This window comes from Bubalus kerabau, chromosome 3 (genome assembly GCF_029407905.1).
Source record: "Bubalus kerabau isolate K-KA32 ecotype Philippines breed swamp buffalo chromosome 3, PCC_UOA_SB_1v2, whole genome shotgun sequence".
Taxonomy (NCBI): Eukaryota; Metazoa; Chordata; class Mammalia; order Artiodactyla; family Bovidae; genus Bubalus; species Bubalus kerabau.
Genome location: NC_073626.1, coordinates 182,191,141 through 182,215,401, shown reverse-complemented (window position 1 = coordinate 182,215,401; position 24,261 = coordinate 182,191,141). Strand labels below are relative to the sequence as shown.

Below are 24,261 nucleotides of genomic sequence, written 5' to 3'. Positions count from 1 at the left end.
ATATAAGATGTTGGTGAAGGGGGAGTTCAGTGCAATCAAGCACCTTACAAAGGTTTTCTACTAGTCAAGAGGAGCTGGGATTACCATAAAGGGATTTAGTACTTTTCTAGATATGAGGAGATACAAGGATTGGGATCATGAAATCAGTTTCTGAAAACAATGGCAGATTTTATTTTCTTGAGCTCCAGACTCACTGCAGACAGTGACTGCAGCCACAAAATTAAAAGACCATTGCTCCTTGGAAGAAAAGCTATGACAAACTTAGACAGCATATTGGAAAGCAGAGACCTCTCTTTGACAACAAAGGTCCATATAGTCAAAGCTATGGTTTTTCCAGTAGTCATGTATGGATGTATGGATGTGAGAGTTAGACCATCAAGAAAGCTGATGCTTTTCAAACTATGGTGCCGGAGAAGACTCTTGAGAGTCCCTTGGACAGCAAGGAGATCAAACCAGTCAATCCTAAAGGATATCAACCCTGATATTCATTGGAAGGACTGATGCTGAAGCTGAAGCTCCAATATTTTGGCCACCTGATATGAAGGGCCAGTTCATTGGAAAAGACCCTGATGCTGGGAAAGATTGAGGGCAGGAGGAGAAGGGGGTGACAGAGGATGAGATGGTTGGATGGCATCACAGACTTAATGGACATGAGTTTGAGTAAACTCCGGGAGATAGTGAAGGACAGAGAAGTCTGGCCTGCTGCAGTCCATGGGGTCACAAAGAGTTGGACACAAGTTAGCAACTGAACAACAAAGACCTGTTCCACCAGCTTCCCTAGAACACAGAATGCCTCACTCTCCATCCTAGACTGCCTTCAGGGCATGTCAGAGGTCAACAACTGCAGCGGCACAGTATCCAGTCTCCACAGAGTCAGATGGCAAATGGCCTTGTTGCTGTTCAGTCGTTGACAAACACTTTTGGCAGGTACCAATTTGTAGTTGACAATGTTTAAATCTGGAGAAGGACATGACAACCCACTCCAGTATTCTTGCCTGGGAAATCCTATGGACAGAGGAGCCTGGAAGGGCCCACGGGGTCACAAAGAATCAGACATGACTGAGCAACTGAGCACTCAGTTTAAAGCAATTTTTGGATGAATTTTAATGGGATCAAGATATTCTGGAAACTAGTTTCTTGTTGTTGTTCATTCAGTCGTGTCCAACTCTTTGCAACCCCATGAACTGCAGCACACCAGGCTTTACTGTTCTTCACAATCTCCCCAAGCCTGCTCAAACTCATATCGATTGAGTCGGTGATGCCATCCAAACATCTCGTCCTCTGTCATCCCCTTCTCCTCCTGCCTTCTCTTTTTCCCAGCATCAGGGTCTTTTCCAATGAGTAAGCTCGACGCATCAGGGAGCCGAAGTATTGGAGCTTCAGCATCAGTCCTTCCAATAAATATTCAGTGTTGATTTCCTTTAGAATTGACTGGTTGGATCTCCTTGCTGTCCAAGGGACTCTCAAGAGTCTTCTCCAATGGCATGTTTCAAAAGCATCAATCCTTTCGTGCTCACACCAGGGAAGCCTCGTGTGCTACAGTCCATGAGGTCACAAAGAGTCAGACACAGCTGAGTGACCTCCTTTATGGTCAACTCTCATATCCATACATGACTACTGAAAAAACCTTAGCTTTGACTATGCAGACCTTTGTTGGCAAAGTAATGTCTCTGTTTTTTTAATATGCTGTCTAGGTTGGTCATAGCTTTTCTTCCAAGGAACAAGTGGCTTTTAAGTTCATGGCTGCAGTCACCACCTGCAGTGATTTTGGAGCCCAAGAAAATAAAGTCTGTCACTGTTTCCATTGTTTCCCCATGTATTTGCCACAAAGTGATGGGACTAGATGCCATGATCTTAGTTTTTTGAAAGTTGAGTTTTAAGCCAGCTGTTTCACTCTCCTTTTTCACTTTTATCAAGAGGCTCTTTAGTTCCCCTTTGCTTTCTGCCATAAGGGTGGTGTCATCTGCACATCTGAGGTTATTGATATTTCTCCCGGCAAATTTGATTCCAGCTTGCGCTTCATCCAGCCCGACATTTTGCTTGATGTACTCTGCAGAGAGCACTTACAGGGCTTCCCTCATAGCTCAGTCAGTAAAGAATCTGCCTGCAATGCAGAAGATCGGGTTCAATTTCTGGGGCGGGAAGTACCTCTGGAGAAAGAAATGGCAACTGACTCTAGTATTCTCACCAGGAGAATTCCATGGACAGAGGAGCCTGGCAGGCTACAGTCCATGGGATCACAAGAGTTGGACACAACTTAGTGACTAAACCACCACCACTCTGTATAGAAATTAAATAAGCAGGGTGACAATATACAGCCTTGACGTACTCCTTTCCCAATTTGGAACTAGTCCATTGTTCCATGTAGGAAACTAGCTACTCACCTACAAAGTAACTGGTGGCTCAGACAGTAAAGAATCTTTCTGCAATGCAGGAGACCCAGGTTCAATCATGGATCGGGAAGATCCCCTGGAGAAGGGAATGGCTACCCATTCCAATATTCTTACCTGGAGAATTATGTGGACAGAGGAGCCTGGCAGGCTATAGTCCATGGGGTCACAAAGAATCAGACATGACTGATTGACTAACACACACACACACACTACCCAACTGATTTCTATCTGAGAGTCTTCTATCAAGGGTCTAGAAACTCTTTCTTTATCTGATCAAACAATGGTTGTCTATCCATTTTATTTTTTCCATAATGGAGCACATCTTTTTTAAAAATCTTTTCGCCATGCAGCATGGGCATGTGGGATCTTATTCCCCAACCAGGGATGGAACCTGTACCAGTACAGTGGACCACTACAGAAGTCCCTGGAGCAAAATTTTTATTTGGCCCACTAAAAGCCTTTTCCTTTGGAACAAGATTATAATATAACTTTGACATATGCTATTAACTAAATTATCTATAAAATCCAATTTTCTATAGCAACACTTAAAACAACCCAAGAGATCTAAATAGAACTCTACCCTCCTTTCCCACCCAATGTTTGTGGCTCAAAATTTCAAACACTTCCCTTTCGCTGGAAGTGAAAGTCACTCAGTCCTGTCTGACTCTTTGCGACCCCATGGACTATACCATCCATGGTATTCTCCAGGCCAGAATACTGGAGTGGGTAGCCTTTCCCTTCTCCAGGGGATCTTCCATTTGAACTTGGGGTGAAGCAAGAAAGACAGTTCAGGTGTGTCTCTTAAATGTTGAGGGGAAATGAAAAGTCAGCCTCCAGAACTCCAGGGTGTCAAAGCCACAGAGTGTCTGTGCAGTGAATTGTTCTGTGTTCACTCAATTGGCTTTAATCTATGAAATATATAAAATACAAACAGATCAGAGGTAGCCTTTTTAAAAAACTTACAGATTTTATTATAGGATTATTTAATACAACAAAAGATTTTCCAATATAAAATGTCCAATCTACCTGTTCTAGACTAACATTTCTATTAATTCACTTTACATTTACACACACTTCTTCGGAATGAGGTTATAGACCATAGCATCTTAGCCTCTATTGGGTCCATGAGTTGCCTTGCAGTTATGGAAAGTGAAAGTGAAGTCGCTCAGTCCTGTCCAACTCTTTGTGACTCCATGGACTGTAGCCCACCAGGCTTCTCCATCCATGGGGTTTTCCAGGCAAGAATACTGGAGTGGGTTGCCATTATGGAAGCTCCTCTTTCTCCAGCTGCTGCCTGGGCCTCAGGAGAGTGGAGGAATGACAGGCACTCCTACTGTGGTGGTTGGTATCTAGATATGATCAGTGCGTATGCTGGCTCTACCAGCCCCACTCATCTGGTTGTAGGTTTGACAGGTAAGTTAAATAACCTCGATTAATTGATAAGACATGGTGACCCTCATTGGGATGTAAGCAAATGGGTCAATTCATAATTCATACATTCTACATCTGGTCTAAATGTCTTTATCAATGCCTGTGGGTCACTGCACCACAGCCCCTCAGGCATTCCACAAGATCAAAAGTGAAAGCGTGTGATCCAAACTTATATTTGCTGACTCGCTTCCCTGTGTTTGGTCTCTAGCCAGCCCTACATTTACAAGACAGTGTAAAGGATCCTGCCCGTCAAGGAATTTGGGTGTGGGAGATAAAGAGAAACAAGAATGACCTCTTAGAATGACAGGATTTGTTGCTCATTTTAAATGAAATCAAGAACGATTTTCAGTCACTGACCACTTATGGTCACCACTGCCAGAAGAGTTCTGGGCCAGAAGGTGAAGGAAGTTGATCCAGGCCTCTCTGGCTTCCCCTTCCTCTCACCTGGGTGAGACCGGGAGGCATTTCACTGACCAAACTTGTTTGCTTGCTGACCAATAGGATAAGGTCTGTCTACGTTCCCTCCTCCAGTCATTTGCTTAACACCCACATGAATGTCAAGCCATTTGTAATGTTGTGGTTGCAATCCCCAGCAGATAAACCAAACGCTGAACCTGAGTTTGTTGTATGTCAGCTGTGTGATTTTAGGCAAGTATCTTCTCCTTCCTAGGTCTCACTTTACTCATCTCTAGAATGAGGATAATACCTACGCATTAGCTTGTTAGGGCTGTTCCAACAAAGTGACACAGACTTGTTGATTCAAACAGAAATTCATTTATTTAATTTTTAAAATTTAATTTATTTATTTGGCTGCATCAGGTCTTGGCTTCCCAGGTGGTGTTAGTGGTAAAGAACTTGCCTGCCAATGTGGGAGATGTAAGAGGCCAGCATTCAATTCCCCGGAGAAGGGCATGGTCACCCACTCCAGTATTCTTGCCTGGAGAAGCCAGGTGGGCTACAGTCCACAAGGTCGCAAAGAGGTGGACATGACTGAATCGACTTGGCACGCATGCACAATCTTACTTGTAGCAGGCGGGATCTTCTTTCTGGCATGGGGACACTTCGTTGTGTGCCTTCTCTAAATTGTGGCATGCATACTTGAGTACTCAGGCTCAGCAGCTGTGTTGCCTGACCAGGAATCAAACTCATGCCCCTGTGAAACCGTTTATCACAGACTGGGACTTGAACCCACGTGCTGGGGCTTGAACCCAGCTAAAACCCAGTTTGGGACTTGAACCCACGTGGCTGGGACTCCCAAGCAGGGTTTGGCTGGTTCAAGTTCCAGTCATGTGGGTTCGAGTCCCAAGCAAGGTTTTGGCTGGGTTTGAGGTGGCTCGGGGAGAAGGCAATGGCAACCCACTCCAGTACTCTTGCCTGAAAAATTCCACGGACAGAGGAGCCTGGTGGACTACAGTCCATGGACTCGCAAAGAGTCGGACATGACTGAGTGACTTCACTTTCACTTTGAGTTCCAGCCACGTGGGTTCAAGTTCCAAATAGAATTTTGGCTGGGTTTGAGTCCTAAGAAAGGTTTTGGCTAGGTTTGAGTCTCAGCACAGGGGTTCAAGTCTCAATCTGTGGTAAATGGTTTCACCTACGTTAGAAGGTAGATCTTTTTCTTAAGAAATTATTTTAGTTATACTTATTAATTTATTTTTGGCTGTACTGGGTCTTCATTGCTGTGAGGGCTTTGTTTTTGTTTTTCTGTTGTCGGGAAGATCCCCTGGAGAAGGAAATCGCAACCCACTCCAGTATTCTTGCCTGGAGAATTCCATGGATAGAGAGGCTACAATCCATGGGGTTGCAAAGAGTTGGACACAACTGAGCGACTTCACTTCCCACTTCTTTATTTATGAAGAGCAGGGGCTACTCTCTTGCTGTGGTGCGTGGCCTTCTCATTGCAGTGGATTTTCCTTTTGCAGAGCACAGGCTCTATGGCTCTCCAGCTTCAGTAGTTGCAACACACAGGCTCAGTAGTTGTGGCTCTCAGGCTCGAGAGCACAAACTCAGTAGTTGTGGTTCACGGGGCTAGCTCCTCCAAGGCATGTGGGATCTTCTTGGATCAGGGATTGAACCCATGTCTCCTGCACTGTTAGGTTCATTGGCAGATTCTTTACCACTGAGCCACCAGGGAAGCCCCTAAACAACAGAAATGTATTTTCTTTCATTCTGGAGGCTAGAAGTCTGAGATCAAGGTGTTGGCAGGGTGGGTTTCTAGTGAAACTTCTCTCCTGTGGTTGTAGATAGCCATTCTCTTGGCATCTTCACATGGTCCTCTTTCTATAATTACAGCGTCCATGTCCTTATAAGGGCACCAACCATATTGGTATAAGGCCCACCTAATGACCTCATGCATGGGTGTTCAGTCTCTGCAATCATGTCTGACTCTTTGTGACCCTCTGGACTGTGGCCTGCCAGGCTTCTCTGTCCATGGGATTCTCCAGGCAAGAACACTGGAATGGGTTGCTATTTCCTTCTCCAGGGGATCTTCCCAACCCAGGGATCAAACCCACATCTCCTGCATTGCAGGCGGATTTTTTACCCACTGAGCCACCTGGGAAGCCCCTCTAATGACCTCATTTTAACTTAATTATCTCTTTAAAGACCCTAACTTCAAATACAATCACATTATGAGGTACCCGGGCTTAGGACTTTTAATACTGAATTTTGGGAGGACACAGTTCAGCCCGTAACAACCTACTAGGTATTATTGTGAGGACTGAATTGTCTAAAGTGTCTAAAGCATTAATATAAAGCCTGACATGGCTTCCCAGGTGGCGCAGTGATAAAGAATCCGCCTGCCAATGCAGGACACTCAGGAGACGCCAGTTTGATCCCTGGGTTGGGTTGATCCCCTGGAGAAGGAAATGGCAACCTGCTCCAGTATTCTTGCCTGGAGAATTCCATGGATAGAGGAGCCTAGCAGGCTACAGTCCTTGGGGTCACAAGGAGTCGGACATGATGGAATATGAACACACACACTGACATAGTACGTCCCGCAAAACGGGAAATGCTATTATTTTGCAGCCCTATGTAAAAGATACTGTCATTGAAACACAAGATAACCCAGATGGAAAAAGAGAATTCTCCCAACTATGGCTTCTCATTTCCCATCTAATGGATATTTTGTGTTCTTCAAGTCCTTCTGTTAAACATGTGCCAACACAACATCTGAACATAACATCTCAGGGCGGGGTCGGGACCAGGCGGGGTGGGGGGAGGGGGGCGGTACTTTCTTCTGGCTAGAAAGCAAGACAGACAATTAACAGTATTCTTTGCCTGTTGCTGTTATCTTTCTGGCTATATTATAAGCTCTTTGAGGACTGCCTTAAATTTCCTTTGTGTCTCTTATATCTAAGAACACCATGCTGAGCATAGAGTAAAGGCTCAGTAAAAAACAATAAATCAAACCATGTGTCTTTGTGATAGACACTTATTTCTAGTGTCAAGTTCTGGCCAGAGGTATGTTATCCTGAGAGAGTAGATCGCCATCTAGTGACTCTTATTATTAATATTAGACTAGGAAAGTGTGAGGTTCAGAAAATCCTAGGTTGCTATTTCTATGTTTCATATATTGGATATTTATATATGCAAACACAACCACAAATCTTATAATTGGATAGCTTGATTAATTAATGATACACTCAACTAATCTTTTATTTTCCTTTATTCCCAACAGATTTATCACTCTCAAAACAAAACAGAAATTTACCAAATAATCTATATAGACTAAAATAATCTCATAGCTGAATAAAAATGACTGATGGATAAAATCTGATACACTTTGTGCTGGAAAGTGTCTTTGAGCACAGCAGTGAATGTATTTTCAGTAGGAGTGATTCTAGACGAGAGAGGCAATCGGCAACAAGTGAACAATCAACAAGTGAACAAGCAATCAACAAGCAATGAGAATAAGTGATAGAGGAAATGGAGCCTAGAGGATCAGCACCAAGGCTGGATGCCTATTAGCTTTTTGAAGTTCAGAATTTGAGGACTTAAAGACCAGGCATAGCAAAGAACTAACAGTGGCTCCCTGGGGATGGTTTCTTGGTTTAAGGCCCATTTTCAACTGCAGAGCATCAGAGTTTACAGGAGATGGTGTCTGTAAATACCTTCACTGCCAAGTGGAGAAGTATCTCCACTGCACCTCTAGGGTGGAGGCTTCTCAGTTTCAGCAAAGTTTCAACGTGGACTTTTCCTTATAGAATCAATGGTTATATTTCAAAGACCAGATTCACTCATTGGTAGAAATGTTTTTGGTGACTAAGCCTTAGACTCTCACTCATACATTCATTCAATAAGTATTTACTGATGTCCAAGAATGTGCTAGATACTGTTCCAGACACTAAGGCTTTAATGGTGAACAAGATGGACAAGATTTTTGCCCTCATAGAGCTTCCTTTTTTAAAAAAAAAGGGGGGGGGGAGACAGTAAGCATGTAAACAGAATAGATAATAAAGTCATGTACTATAAAGAAAAAATAAAACAAGGTAGGATGGGGGTGGTGGTGGTGGAGAGGGTTCTGCTAATTTCCACAAGGCTGATCAGGAAAGGCATATCTGAGGACGTGACACTTGAGTCACTTAAGTCAGTTTTAGCTTACCAACATACAGACCCAAAACTGACTTTTGAAACCTAACCTGTTCATAGTTAGACTAGAGCCTATAGCTCAGTGTGGTTGTAGTTTAGAAGTGAGAGATGGGGAAAGGGAGCCAATTAACCCAGGAGATGAGTCTGGAGAAGAGAGTAGTGAACAAACCGTAAAGGGCTTTGTGAGTCACTGTAACTAGTTTGGACTTTATCTGGAGGACAGCCAAGAAGCCACTGATGAATTTTAAGCAAGGAAGCAAAAGAATCAAGATTATCACCTTAGAAAATCACTCTGTATATAAGATGGAGACATCAACCCTGAAGGCAGGGACAATGGTCAATAGGTTAGTGCAGTGAGCCAGACAATAACCCAGACTGCCTAAAGAGGCAATGGAGCTAGAAGGAAGTTGAGGTGAGAAGGCAAGTTTTGATGGTTGTAGAGTGTGAAGAGAATGATGACAGGGAGAAAGGTGTGCTCATTCATTAATAAGAAAAGAGAGGGTGAGACAAGTACAAGGAAGATGAATTCAGTTTGAGCTACCTATAGACATCAAGCAAATGTCAGCAGGAAGTTGAAAATACAGGTCTGGGGCAGGCCTATATCCGATACGTAGGTTTGAGAGACAAAAAGGTAATCGAAACCAAGAGAGGACAGATAGGTCACCTTCTTTTTCTGAGAAAAAGAGTCAATGACAGAACCAGAAGGAAAACCAACTTTTACAAGATAGGCAGCAAAAGAACAAAAGCAGTGAAGGAAGGATAAAACAGAATGACTGATCGGAATCAGAGAGAACAGTAAGACATGCATTGTGATTTCATAGGCCCATCTAGTTAACTGGCTTGTACTGTAGAAACCAGCCACTTCCCCATCTTTGACCCTCTGACAAAGCTTTTGTTCATTCAACAAAATGGAGCCTATGCTATCAACGTGTGCCAGACACTGTTCTGTGCCATCAGTGTACAAACAAGACAGACACCTTGACTTTATGGAGCTTACATTCTAGTGTGGGGAACAAACAAAATAAACACAGTAAATATAGGTAAACAAATACTAGAGCGTGATATATGCTAGGGGAAAACCAAAGTAGATTAGGAGGTATCGTGGATGCAGAGGGAGTATGTGACTAATTCCCAATGGGGCAGTCATGATAGCCTCATTGAGAAGGTGATGCTTGAGTAAATATCTTTACATTTGCAAGTAGATATGTGGGGGGAAGAACATTCTAGGCAGAAGTTAAAACCAGTGCAAAGACGTTGAGGCAGAAGCTAGCTTAAGAAGTTCAAGCATTGAGCTGTTAGGGTACTAGAAGATGAGATCAAAGAAACAAGGGGATGTCAGGTGGAAATACGAGGGGCTATTCGTTTTTGAGCTTAGGACACACTTCTACGTTTTTGTTTTTTAACGGGGCCACTCTGACTCCTATATTCAGAACAGATGCTGAGTGACAAGGGTAGAAGCAGGAAGGCCAGTTAGACCAAGGCAGAAGTTCAGGCCGAGGATGATGGTGTTTTGAACTAGGATGATAGCAGAGTGAGTTTCTTGATGGTTTGGAAGTGGGATATAGGAAGAAGAGGAGTCAAGAACAACACCGGTGTTTGTCTCTTATTAAACAAAACTGCCATCAACCAAGGCAGGGACGACTTCGGGAGGAGAGAGTCGGTTTTTGGCGGAATGGAGGGTGTTCGAGAGGGAGAGGAACCAGCAAGCAGCTCAGTTCCGGGTCAGGTTAAGTAGGCGATGTCTTCCCAGTGGAAACGTCCAGGAGGACGTTGCCAACACACGTTTGAAATTCGGGCGAGAAATCTCAGGTGGAAATCTATGAAGCTGCTGTTTAAAGCCGTGAGAGTGAATAGTCTCCAAATGAGTGCTGTGAACATAAAGCGGCAAAGGGAGGTGCGAGTGTGTGTTGGAGGAGTGACAATAGATGGTCAGAGAAGGGTCAGACGCTTATCAGAGAAAAAGAGCGCGCTTAGAGTAAGTGTAGCAGAAGACATCGATGCTGGAGTCCTCACAGTCGGAGCAGATCGCTGGAGAGGCAGAGCTGGGCCAGCGAGGTCGACGCCCTGGCCTCCGGTCTGGAGACGGCCGCTTCTCCGTCAGGCCCCAGGGCCACAGCTTTCCTCAGCTTCCTGCCCGTAAGCGTGGGGACCGGGCAGCCGAAATCGAAACTCATCTAAAGGACAGTTCCAGCTTCTCCCTAAAGCTAAGGAGTTGTACGGAAACGGGAGCAAGCCGAGGGAGCGGGGCTAGAATGCAAACTTCACTGATACTACGTAGCTTGGTTACTTCAGGGCCGAAGTCAGTAACTGGCAAGCTCGTAAAACCAACACAATCACAACTTTCATAACGACAGGGGAGGCCGTAGGCTTTTCCTCTGCGCAACGGCGGCCTCGCTAGCGTCACTCTGAGGTAACAGTCTTTTTCTTGAAACGCTCCATGGAACCCCCAAGGCGGGAGACCTCCCCCACTACGGGTAGAAGGATGGGTCAATTCACTCTCGGCAAACGGGGCTACTTAAGCACCACAAAAGGATTCGCAGGGCAGGGCGAACCAGTGACTCTCGCACGCTCCCATTGGCTGAGATCGCGAAGCTCTCCTCACGGGCCAGCCAATGGAGAGATCCAGAGCCTGGTAGCAACCCCTCCGCCTTACAAAACGCGCGTGCGCAAGTGTGACGGGCGCTCACCATACTGAGCAGGCGCAGCCTCGTGTCGGCTGGAGGGGCGGGTGGAGCGCCGCGCGCTGCGTCCCGGCGCTCGGCTTTCCCTGCCGGTCCCGCCCTCCGTCGCGGCGGCGCGGTGCACCTTGGGATAGGGAGCGATCTCCGAGCGAGGCAGCAAGATGGACGCGGGATTCTTCCGCGTAAGTAGGAACGCGGGGACCTGGGGTGCGGTGGGGGGGTTATCCGCAAAGCCCGGCAGGACGCCTAAGCTTAGGACGGGGTAGCCGGCGAGCAGAGGCTTCGAAGATCCTGAGGATCCTCGGTGGCAACGGACGTTCCCCCCTGCCCTGCGGCGGGGACCGGTGCGCCCCTGCGCAGTCTCCTCCTCCGGAATCGTCCCCCCTACGCGGCGGCGACGACGGTCGCCGGAAAATGGCGGCGGGAATGGCAAGGAGCGATACCTCGCCTCCCGGCCTGCCTGACGGGGCCTGCAGACCGAGCCTCGCGTCCCGCCGGGCCCTGGGGCCTAGTGGGCCCGCGAGGAGGAAGTCCTTGGGGGGAGGCCGGAGGGAAATCCTGAGGTGACTGGCTGCAGAAGGGTGTTGGAGAGGACGGGTTTGGGGGTACCGCTTCAGGAGAACGTGGACCGGAAGCGACGTTGAGCAGCTTTTCTTGAGAAAGCGGGCGCCAACCACCCCCCCACCCCCGCCCCCAACCCGGGTCTAAGCCTTCGGGAAGGCTCCGGGTCAGAGTTCGCGGGAGCTCCCGCCCAATTTGATATCTCTTCAGGGAGGGGAACGCGGATAATTTGTGTTTAGAACGTTTGAATCCGAGACTCTGCGGGCAGAGAGCGCAACAAAAAGTGCGCGTATATGAAGGCGGGGTTATGGAATGGATCTGCTCCTCTCCTTCCCGCTCACCGTCCCCCCACCTCTCCAGTTTGTTTTACTCTTTTGAAAGTCTGCTCTAGGAAAGGTGCCTTTAGATTCTCAAGGGTCTGCGGACCCATCACTTGCAAGCTGGGACGTTACCGCCTCGAAATTACCCCTCAGGGCCCATAATTTATCGAGCGCGTGTTGGAGCCTGTTCATCCCCTTTTTCACTTTTGTAGGAAATGAGCACCCAGTCGAGATCTAGATCCTGGTTTGGCAAGTGACATTAAGAGATCTAGAGTTTGCAGGTTCTTTTTAATGCTGAACGGACCGTGTAGAGACCAGTTGGTCTAAGTCAGAATATAGGTTGGCTCTTTTCACTCCCTGGAGTATGAAATATGCATGCAGCTTGTGTGTGTGTGTGTGTGTTTAAAGGAAAAGTTAAAAGAGGGTAAGACCGGGACTTGAGTAAAGAAAGCTTTTGGCACTTCAGAACCAGGGTTGAAATTTCTTTAAAATTGACTTTAAATGTGTTAGTTTTTCATTAAATGTTGAAGTGTTATTCCAGGCGTTTGACTCAACACAGCCAGTTATATGACTGTTTTTAGGTTATGCAAACAGTACTGTAGTTAGTTAGTTTCAGTTGAGTTTATCAAATTTTCACACTGCAAATTCTATCAAAGTATTTTGTAGTAAAACCTGAGTATTTCCTGTAGTGTTAATGTAATATTTTAAAATACGAGCCTATTCTTCTGATATTTTCATTTCTCATGGAAAGGAATTCTTAAAGGAAAAGAGCAAGATGGTTGATAAATTTAAAAACGAGGTTTGCTTTTAGTGTTGGTAAAAATCTAGAAGAAAAGGGTACAATATATACTGCCCACAGTTCCTTAGAGGGATTGATTGGATTTGAGCTGAGTTAAAAGATTTTAGGAAGGTTATTCTTTTAGTACACGGCCATTCAGGTAGTAAGATAGAAATAGTAGCTTTCATTTGCTGGACTACTGCCATCTGCCAGTTACTTTAAGTATATAATTTCTGATATACACAGTCCTGCGATATATTGAATAGATTTTATCAAGTAAGGAAATATTCTCGGAGAGGTTTAGTAAGTTTGAGGACATATGACTTTCATAGTGGCAGAGGTGGGGTTCTGATCCACGTTCTTTACCTTCCTAAAAGAATTTTCTTGATCACTTTCCAAGGGGCAGTGGCCAACTCTGTGAACCATTAGGTAGTTTTCATAGCACAGCCAGCTATTTCTGTATTTAATTGGGCCGTTAGGAATGACAAAACTCGTAGTGATTACTTGATGGTCCAAGTAGTGTTTGAAGGCTCTCATTTTTCCAGTTTCTTCACGGAAATTGAGTTTATTAAAGTAAACCTCCTATGTTTTTCATGCATCTCAAGTTCTAAAAGTTGTGACCAACTATGTTGTGACTAACGCAACATAGTCTCAGGGTGTTCTTTTTCCTTTCCCGCTGTTTACATGCATTGTCACAATCATTTTGCAAGCATGGTACTGGCTTTCAGAAGAGGATGAAGCTTAATGGTTTTATTCAAAAAGGATGTTAATATTTACTATATTTCAGTGTGTTCTCATTTAAAAAAACAAACCAAGAAGAACCTTAAATGTCTTAGCATAGAAAGAGGTGAAAAAGATATACATCAAATGTAACTTGGTTATGGGGGAGGTGTTAGGTTTATGCTATATTCTGTGTATTGTTTTTTGACTTGTTACAGTGAGCATGTATTTTGCAACTTTTAAATACAGTCAAATTTTCAAAATGTTAGCTATGTTGGGAAAAGAATATACATTTTGTACCTGTGAATATTAGCTATGATATTTCTGTTTACCTGATTACCCTATTCCAAAACTGTAAAGGTCATAGCCATCATTAGCAAATAAAAAATAGGATTTTAACTTTGAGCTCTTAATTGAAATGTGCTTCTCTTCCTACAGGGAACAAGTGCAGAACAGGATAATCGGTTCAGCAACAAACAGAAGAAGCTACTGAAGCAGCTGAAATTCGCAGAATGCCTAGAAAAAAAGGTATTCTTCTGGTTAAACTGTTCTGCACTTTTATAGCACAGTTGATTCAAACATTTTGGCTGTTTTGGAGCTGGACTGTAACATAACTACTTAGGAAAACATTTATAATTAAACATTTTCCATCGTTTAGCAACAATAGCAAACACTTGGAGACTGGCACAAGCAAATAAGAATGAGCTCTTAATAAATTGTATCTTGCTAAACTAAAGAATCATAAGCAAAGGAACTTGGTTAAATAAAATTCTTATGTGAGCTTTCTTTCAGGATTGTGAAGCTGTACTCAGTAATAATTGCTTGCATCTTTTATCAGGTGGACATGAGCAAAGTAAATTTGGAGGTTATAAAGCCTTGGATAACAAAACGAGTAACGGAAATCCTTGGGTTTGAAGATGATGTTGTGATTGAGTTTATATTCAACCAGCTGGAAGTGAAGGTAATAATATACAGATGGCTCTTATTTCTGAATATGTGACATAATTTTGTGAATCTATGGAAACTGAATTTTTCTATGGAGTACAAATATAGGAGGGTTATTTTACAATGTTTGTTGTGAAAAGAATTCACTTTGTAAACAACTATTAAGGCTGGAAGTATAGTGAAGGTACATAGTTTTGAAAGATACACAGGTGAAAAATCAAACTTATTGTTTGTAATTTTGCTGTTACATGTTAAGTTACTTTGACAGCAATTTTCTAATGATAATGTGATTTATGATTTAAAAGGCCTGAACCAAAATGGAAGTTATTCCTTGCGTCTGAAGTATAGCACCATCACCTTATTAGGTCACAGCAGAGTGAGTGTCCCAATGTCGCTCTGACCCAACTCCCTTGATGATGCAGTGTGTGTTTGGAGGTGAGTTGTGTAAAGTGGCCGAACATCAACAACAACAACAACAAAAAATACAAACAGGAAAGAGCAATGGGTAAATCTATACACTGCTCTTTAAAAATACTATTATGAGATGGACTTTTATGTGAAGCATGAGGGGCAATTCTGATTTGATTGGATATTGTTTTTAAAATAATAAGAAACTAAAATTTTTAGTTGTAGCTGCATGTCAGCTAGTCAGCGATTATATTTTAGGCACAGAATTTTTTGTTTACATTATAGTTAAACTTCAGACTAAAATAAATTGACAGTATTGTTAGACCCAGTTGATGTAATTGTTCCTTTCTTCATACATGAGCTATGAGATGACAATAGAATTGATGTTTAAAAAAAATTTTATTATAAGATAGTTTGCTGTTATGCCACGACACCCAAAGGACAGTAAGATGCACCATATAACCTTTTGGCAAATATACCAATGTGAATTTACTTTTACATTAATCCTTTTCCCAAAGAGTTCGCCCTTGTGTTTTGACAGAACAGTTGGCATTTCAACTGATAAGGTATTTCTATTTTTAAGACATAATTTGGTAATTACATTTTGTTTGGAATATTTGCAAATAGTATTTAATTTTAAGAACATGTTTCTTTTAAAATGTATGCATTTTACTTAGAAAACCAGGAACATGGGAAAATGTTTTTTAAATGATGATTAAAGATAGATTTTATTGGAGAAATGCTTTACTGATTTGTATTTTAGTGCATTTAAAAACCTTAAGTATCTGGTAGTATTCCCCTTATAGTGAGCATGAGATTAAAGTTTAGAACTTTTTTAAACAATCTTTTCTTTTTTTGTGGTTGTGTACTCATTATTGCTTGTTCGTCTTTTGCAATTTAGATAAATGATATAACATTAAACTCAAGGTGGTTGAGTTGCAGTAGGGAGTCGGAAGCAAGCCAAGGGAACATCTTTCTCTACAGGGGACTTGGCGATTCCAAACCCCCAAGGTTCCAAGAAGAAACTGAAGACACCTGGAATCTGTACTTGCTTTGTGCTATTGAGCTGTGCTTGTTATATGGACCTTGTTGCTTGACCAACAGATTTAGCATTTAAAAACCCAGTTATTTCTGAGAAATAATGACCTCTTAGCCCTTTGTGGACAGTTGAGAACTTGAGGTGTTGTTATAATAGATTTTCCTTATGTAGAAGTGAAACATTCAGCTTAGTCTTCAAAAGTTACAGAGTGCATGCATAACTGGACAATAGATATTTTATAGAAAGCTATCTACAGTGTTAGAAGTGAACAGTTTATATACTTTCTATTTCTCGATGAGGGAGAGTTTCCAGACAAGCAGGCACTTTCCTTGTTAGTAAATGCAAGAATTTGTGGATGTTCCATGTTGGTTTTTAAAGTCGATAAATGTAAGGCCCACTAACAGCCATAGTCTAAAAATACTTATGAAATCCACAAAGGATTAACAGGCTGCTCTGATGGCTTTTGGGTAGAGTGAGAGAGAGAATTTGGTAATCTGTCCTAGAGATTACATTGCTGAGAAACTACTAGGGAAAGCTATTTTTAAAATAGTAAAGAATATATGTATCTAAGCCCCTATGATAGACTTAAAAATACTAATTTAAATGAGTTTTAGATTGGTTGATTGGTTTGTTTTGAAGTAACCTGTCTTTCTTCCTGTCATGTCTTTTTGCAGAATCCAGATTCGAAAATGATGCAAATCAACCTGACCGGGTTTTTGAATGGAAAAAATGCTAGAGAATTTATGGGAGAACTGTGGCCCCTACTCTTAAGTGCACAAGAAAACATCGCTGGAATCCCTTCTGCTTTCCTAGAACTGAAGAAGGAAGAAATAAAACAGAGACAGGTAAATGACCCTTACTTTTTTTTGTAATGTTTGACTTGAGAGAGTAGTATCCAGACTGCTGAGACACTTTAAATTTTACATGTCCTGGCGAGGGTCAGTATGTTTTTCTCTACCGTAATATGTTTGAATGTTCGACTTCAGTTCTCTACTTCTCTCACTGTCATATTCCTCCCCCACCCTCAACAGTGAGTTTAAAATGTCATTGTCCCAGAGTCCAATAATTTGGTAGATTTTATATATATATATATAAATAAACATTAAAAATAGATGTTTGTGTGTATATGCATATTTTATAAAACATACCATATATATATATACACACACATTAAAAATGTGTGTGTGTGTATAGTACATTTAGCTGCATTTAGCTTAAAAGAAAATTGAACTTTAATAACAGTGTAAAAGGTAAGCACAAGCTGTTCATATGGGCAATACATTTTAAATCACGAATGGATAACACAAATGTGAAAATGATTTCTTTTTTCTTAGTAAGCTTGAAAACAGCCAACAGCCATTCTCTTTAGTTCAGCAAGTATTCAGTACCAATCATAAAGTTTGTCTGTAGTGCCATGTGCTCAGTCATGTCCAACTCTTTGTGACCCCATGGACTCTTAACTCTCTGGGCTCCTCTTGTCCATGAATTTTGCAGACAAGAATACTGGAGTGGGTTGCCATTTCCTCCTCCAGGGGATCTTCTTGACCCAGGGATCAAACCTACATCTCCTGCACTACAGGCAGATTCTTTACCCACTGAGCCATCAGAGTTATTCAGTCTGTAGTATGGATGAAAAAAAGACCAGTCTTATTGAAAAGCAGAGACTGATGAAATGACAGTTACCTAAAATTGGGGTGGTGAAAGACAGTTATATATAACATTGGTTTTTATCAGATATACAGTCTTCAGTTTGCTCGTTAATCTCAAATGGTCAACTGTTTACTTTGAAAACCTTATCTTTACAGATTGAACAAGAAAAGTTGGCATCTATGAAAAAGCAAGATGAGGACAAGGATAAGAGGGATAAAGAAGAAAAAGAAAGCAGCAGAGAAAAAAGGGAGCGGTCTCGAAGCCCAAGAAGGTACGGCACAATCGGCATACCTGATGTTTTGGGGGTTTTATGTTAATTTATTTTTAATTGAAGGATAATTGCTTTACAATATTGTGTTGGTTTCTGACACACATCAACATGAATGAGCCATAGGTACACATATGTCCTCCCCACCTTGAACCTCCTTCCCACCCCTCTAGGTTGTTACAGAACCCTGGTTTGAGTTCCCTGAATCATACAGCAAATTCCCATTGTCTATCTATTTTACATATGGTGCATACCTAATGTTTTATGAGCACTGTAGGTTTTAAAATATTGTATCCAGAAAGTTACACAGTTTAAAAAGAAGCTAACAGTACAATTCAGGAAATTTTTCCATCATACAGTTTCCATGGTGAGCTGTGGCTTGCCTCTGGACTAAGATATTTCTTTTTTTAAGACAGATCATCATTTGACTATAACAATTCTCTCTAAAATCTAGGTAAATTAGTCAGTCCCTTAATTCCTAAATCAAAATCTTGGCTTGTCTTTCATATTGCTTTAAATTATTTTGAGTTACTTTAATGTACTCCAATTCTTTTTTCTTAATTTTTTTTTTCAATTAGAGGTCTATACCTACTAGCCTTTCATATTGTACTTTTCTTAGATGGTTGTACTGAATGCAAAACAGATATTTGCTTTCTTTTTCCTTCCATTGAGACTATGGTTAGGTTCCCATTTTTTAATCCATGATTCAACTTTTGTATTTGTGCTGGTGAGAATTCCATTAGGCTTTCCGTTTTTAGGATTCTAATATCTTCATAAATTAGCTGGCTGGAATTAGTAAAGAGAGCAGGTAATTTCTTTGTCCCTTTTATTGATATACTTGATATGAAAAGCTGTTAGCAGGGAAGCGGTAGTTCTAGAGTTATGCACAAATCATAGTGGTAACTATTGGAAGTGAACCAGATGTACTCTCTTATTTCAGGTTAGGGAAACTACTCTTCAAATGGAAAAGGGGCTTCTCTTCCCAAAAAGCTCTCTTATGCAAGTTTGATACATTCATCCTCTTCTGAAAAGTATATTGCTTTAATTGCCCTAGTCATTTTTTGTGCAATACCAAGAGTACCTGATGAATTTTGATGGGATCTGTCTGGATCAAACTGCTTTTTTAGATCTGATTTATATACAGGGTGTCCCTGATAGTTCAGTTGGTAAAGAATCTACCTGCAATGCAGGAGACCCTGGTTCGATTCCTGGGTCGGGAAGATCCCCTGGAGAAGGGATAGGCTACCAACTCCAGCATTCCGGCCTAGAGAATTCGATGAATGGCAGTCCACTCCAGTATTCTTTCCTGGAGAATTCCATGGACAGAGGGGCCTGGTGGGCTACAGTTCATGGGGTCACAAAGAGTCAGACATGACTAAGTGATTAACACATAACTGTTACACTAGAGAATGTTGTTATCCTTCATTTGTTTGTTTTTCTGATGTTCTCTCAGCCCTTTTCCTATTAAATAAATGTGAGACGATATCTTGTATCTATAGGGAATTGCACAGGTGTAAACAATGGTGTAACATAAAAGGTTAACCTCACTTATTTTGACCCTTTTCCCTGGTCCACATTATTTAAAAAACCTGAAAAAAAAAATTGCTTTCATCCTAGACGCAAATCCAGATCTCCTTCCCCTAGAAGACGATCTTCCCCTGTCAGGAGAGAGAGAAAGCGCAGTCATTCTCGATCTCCCCGTCACAGAACCAAAAGCCGGAGTCCTTCCCCTGCTCCAGAGAAGAAGGAAAAAACTCCAGAGCTCCCAGAGCCATCAGTGAAAGTAAAAGAACCTTCAGTACAAGAGGCCACTTCTACAAGGCAAGTACATAAAAATTCATTTTTAAATATCACAGTTTTAGGCTGTTATTAAGTGACAATAAATATACTTGTGATTTAGAAATGTAAACTTGTTTTCCTTACAGGTTTTTAAAATTTAAAGTTAGATTGTTGAAAAGAAATTAAAATTTTATAGTAGAGTATAAGTAAGATGACCCAAAGGTGACCACTGCTATCTGCTGGTGGTGGTGTTTCAGATATTTTATATACTGTAACTTGCTCCCCCCATCCCCCATATCATGGACACCTTTGCACTCTTAAAAAATACATGTGATTAAAATTGTTAGTTGTTCACTGGATTTCAGTGATGTATATACATCTTTCTAGATGTCTTCATAGATTTTGAAAACTTTTTAAAGAGAGAAATAACTTTTTCATATCATTGTATTAAGACTTAGGAGTCTGAGTAGAAAAGGCACAAAATAAGCTTTTTTTCAACCCCCCACCCCCACCCCACAGTGACATCCTGAAAGTTCCCAAGACTGAACCAGTACTAGAGCCTAAAGAACCTTCTCCAGAGAAAAACTCCAAAAAGGAAAAGGAAAAGACCCGACCAAGATCTCGGTCACGTTCCAAGTCAAGATCCCGGACACGTTCTCGCTCACCTTCTCATACTAGACCAAGAAGGCGCCATAGATCTCGATCAAGGTGAGTAGTGCCTTTAAGATCTGAATAGATGTTGAATTTTTATGTGTTGTCCTCCTAGGTAGAGTTAGGTAAATCATTTCAAAGCAGTAGAAAATTTAATTTAGCACAGGTTTATGTTTTGGATTTCCAGAGATAATTTGAGGACACTGTCTACATTCTGTTAAAAATCTCCACACAAAAAATTGTGTCCCTTGAAATCCATTTTTTAAATGTAGCTGTTGAGAAAACTATGCTAAGGAATTCATTCCTTGCGTATGGTTTATTCAGATTCTAATTCTGTTGTGGCAGATCATACTCACCTAGAAGGCGGCCAAGCCCAAGAAGACGGCCATCTCCTCGAAGAAGAACCCCGCCGAGACGAATGCCTCCTCCACCAAGGCACAGGAGGAGTAGATCTCCAGTGAGACGGTGAGGGTTTGGGGGTTTGGGGGGGTGGCTTTTCTAAATGTGGAGCTGTCAGGTGTACAGAAGTGCATTGTGTCTGTTCCAGGCTAATCTTTTGAGTTAGTGTCCCTTCAGGAAAGAAAAAAAAAGAACTCATAGCAATAATAGGTAATGTCTCATGAAGGGATACCTCATTTGAGGTGTAATGCTGTTATTTTTGAGTGATAACACTTATCCAGTGTTAGAAGATTAAAAAAAACAAGACATTCACCATCTTTTTGGGTATCTGTGTTCATCTTGACCCTTTTGGACCCTACAAGGAAATCTTAACCAAGTAAGGGAATTGTCCACCTTCTCCCTTTGGCTTTTGATTACCACTAGCTTCTGAATATAGATGACTATAGAGTCAATAAACTGCTTTTGTTACTGTTCAGTCACTAAGTCGTGTCCAACTCTTGCAACCCAGTAGACAGTAGCCCACCATGGGATTTCCCAGGCAAAAATGCTGGAGTGTTAAAATAATCCATTATACCTTAATGTTTCTTCCATATTAAAGAAATAAGAGTACTTAACAATAAACAGTTCAAGTAGAAATGAAATGATTTGAAAATTACAGCCTCATTCCATAGATAATAACCATTAATGGCAGTTTGGTCCTATTTTTGAAAAGACTTGGCATAAAAGTCACTTTGTCAATACTGGTGTTCTTTTTAAAAAATAATTTTTAAATTAGCATAAGGTAAAATGTTAGGATCAAACACTTTAAACAAAAAGATTATTGCCACACCTGCCTTGAGTAGAGGTGTAGTGTACTGGTAGCAGAGTTTTGTGCCTTCTTGACGATGCATTTCACCTGTTTTTAAAAGGAACTGGTTATTGTGCATTAGCTTATATTTAGGACAGAATATTTTGTGTTTTGAGTCTCTCTAAGTTTTTTCAAGGAACCAAATCAACTTGGAGATAATAAGCTCTGTAATTTTGTTTTGTTTCTGTAGTCTGAAGTTTTCCAGAATCCCATATTTTTAAAGAAGATATTTTGGAGGAGTTCTCTGATGGTTTAGTGGTTAGGATTAGGCACTTTAACTAATGTGGCCTGGGTTCAGTCTCTGATTGAGGAACTGAGATTCCACAACCCTTGCAATGTGGCCAAAATAAGACAGAAACGAACAAAAAAGACAGTATTTTTTTCCAGGGAGGAGTTGTCCAGATATTTTGGACCATTTTTTATAAGTACTACTAGAAATCATGGAATTGATGTTATTCGTGAAGAGACTAAAGATGTAAATGGTCAGTCAATTTTAGGCATCCCACTTTTCTAAAATTAATTGTTCCTCCTTAGGAGAAAAGTAATGCTGGTGCTTTATAGTATAAGGTTAGTGGAAACAGCTACTTCTCATACTGGAGTTTTGCAAACAGTGTGTTTTAATTGCTTACTAAGCCATTTAGCAGTCAAGATAATTTGCAGATTGTGTAAGATTCCCTTTCAGCCAGTTTTTGTCTCACACTTAAGGTAGGGTTTCTTTTTTTCAGGTTCTCAGGAATTCTTCCGCCAAAGGTGAATTCTGCAGGTACACATAATTGCAACAGAACTTAACCACAGATTTTGCCGCAGAATTCGAGAGTCCCCTGCTTCTAAGTTTATGTAGCTAAATGAATTCCTAATATTGTGCTTTTTTTTTAATGCAACATAAAAGGTTGCTTGACATTGTGTTATTAAATGAAAAAATACTTTGCCACCCCAATTTTGTATGCAGACTCCAAAACACTCATTATTCCTAAGGCGAGAAGAGACCGGTTAGTTGTATAGCACTTGACATTTTATAACTATGGGAAAGACAACTCTCAAACAGAAGCATTTATCAGAATAAGTTATTTAGTTAGTCTCAGAACTAGCTGTTTCCTATCCTGGGTTATGGTTTTGTTTCACACTTTTTTAAAAAAGCAAACTCATTTATGTGCTTAGCTACATAAACTCAAAAGTTGGATAAAAATAGCTGTATTTTTGTGTAAACTGTACATATACATACCTGTAAGGTCATTCTCTCTAAGCATGCAGTTAATGAACATGAGTACTTTGTTCCACAGAAGAAGGCGTTCATCGGCATCCTTGTCTGGGAGTAGTTCATCATCATCATCATCTCGTTCCCGGTCACCGCCAAAGAAGCCTCCAAAGAGGACATCCAGCCCTCCTCGAAAAACTCGTAGGTTATCTCCTTCTGCAAGTCCTCCGAGGCGAAGGCATAGGCCATCACCTCCAGCTACTCCACCGCCAAAAACTCGTCATTCCCCAACACCCCAGCAGTCAAACCGTACAAGGAAAAGTCGTGTTTCTGTCTCTCCAGGGAGAACTTCAGGTAAAGGTAAAAATCACATAAAAACAGTATGATCTTCTTCATGTTGTCCCTGCTCCTTTCAGAGTATGAGATAGCTGGGTAGTGTTTGTGTCGTGCTTTTTGTAAATTTGCTTAGACTCTCACCTTTTTTTTCCTGCTTTAAGCTCCTGGGGGTTTGCTGAAATGGAGTTTACATGTAAAATGGTTTTGTTTTTAGCATTGCCCTCTGGCGTTGAGTAGGTGGAAAAATGTACTATTACCAGCCGTGGGCTGTTAGAGTTGGGGTAACTTACCAGAAGTTTGTGTTGTCATGGTAAAGGGATCGTTTTATTACTATGAGACCAGTTTGTTTGATATCTTACTGGAGGACTTAATATTCTGTTTTAATTCTTTCTGTGGCATATTGTACTCTCTAGGGAGGAACATGGTGTCCTCCTAAAAGCTGGTTGGTTTTTTTTTATTTAGGCTCTAGGCAAGGTTCTTCTGAGTGTTGTCCTTGCTTTATTCTGCAGATTGATTTCTGAGGCATTTATGATCTGTGATCCTGCCAGGCAAGTAGAATGCTATGTTAGTCTTGAGTGAAGGTTGTGGTCTGCTGGCGTTTGTTTCTTAAGCGTTAAATACACAATGGAGAAAAACTATGGTATCCATTTGAGTTGAGCCTCTGGTACTTAGGGCTGGAATAATAAGCAACCTGATAGGTGAGTAGAGGGGGAAGGGTGAGATCATAAAAGAACTGTTACAGTAACTGGGTTTTAAGGAGCAATCTGTAGATTAATATAGACTGGGATTGCTCTGATCACATTTAAGTTTTCAGGTTATAAATGAAAAAAATGGGGATATCGCAGGCAAAATCTTGACTGTTGTGTTTTTTTGAGGTTGACGAGAGCAGCATTTCTAATCAGCACCCTGCTGCTTCGTTTATGTCCACCCGTCCATCACCCCCTGGCCCCATAACTCTGCAATATGGTGATGTCTAGAAAGACAAATTTTGCTTTTTTGAAGTCTGTTAGTGTAAAGTGTAGACATGCTGTCAGAGTGAGGGGTGAGGGTTCTGTCAGATGCTGGTAATATGTAAAGAGTGATGATTAGATTATTTCTGAACTTCAACAGGTTAATGTGATGATAACATGAATATTATGCAGTCATTTTTGTTGCATTGACTCATCAGACTGACAGCTGGATAAAAACAGAGATACCTTTAAGTATGGGTGTCTTAGGATAACTTACTTTCATAATAATCATGTTCCATATTACTTTCTGTTGAAGAGTT

The 24,261-nt window shown here is 41.4% G+C and overlaps 1 protein-coding gene across 9 annotated transcripts in view; it reads left to right on the top strand.

The window, feature by feature from the left end:
• Nucleotides 1-10,991: 10,991 nt before the first annotated feature.
• Nucleotides 10,992-24,261, top strand: part of SRRM1 (serine and arginine repetitive matrix 1) — a 29,138-nt gene continuing 15,868 nt past the window's right edge. For 2 of the 9 annotated variants that reach the window (XM_055574112.1, XM_055574107.1), the window contains exons 1-9: nt 10,993-11,277; nt 13,913-14,002; nt 14,313-14,435; nt 16,541-16,711; nt 17,672-17,787; nt 19,402-19,605; nt 20,083-20,271; nt 20,560-20,679; nt 22,741-23,009. In XM_055574112.1, the coding sequence (XP_055430087.1) occupies nt 11,257-11,277; nt 13,913-14,002; nt 14,313-14,435; nt 16,541-16,711; nt 17,672-17,787; nt 19,402-19,605; nt 20,083-20,271; nt 20,560-20,679; nt 22,741-23,009 (1,303 nt within the window). In that variant the 5' untranslated portion in view covers nt 10,993-11,256. Of the gene's footprint in view, nt 11,278-13,912; nt 14,003-14,312; nt 14,436-14,724; nt 14,855-16,540; nt 16,712-17,671; nt 17,788-19,401; nt 19,606-20,082; nt 20,272-20,559; nt 20,680-22,740; nt 23,016-24,261 lie in introns of those variants that run through there. The other 7 variants (XM_055574106.1, XM_055574105.1, XM_055574110.1 and 4 more) reach the window with 5 other exon arrangements.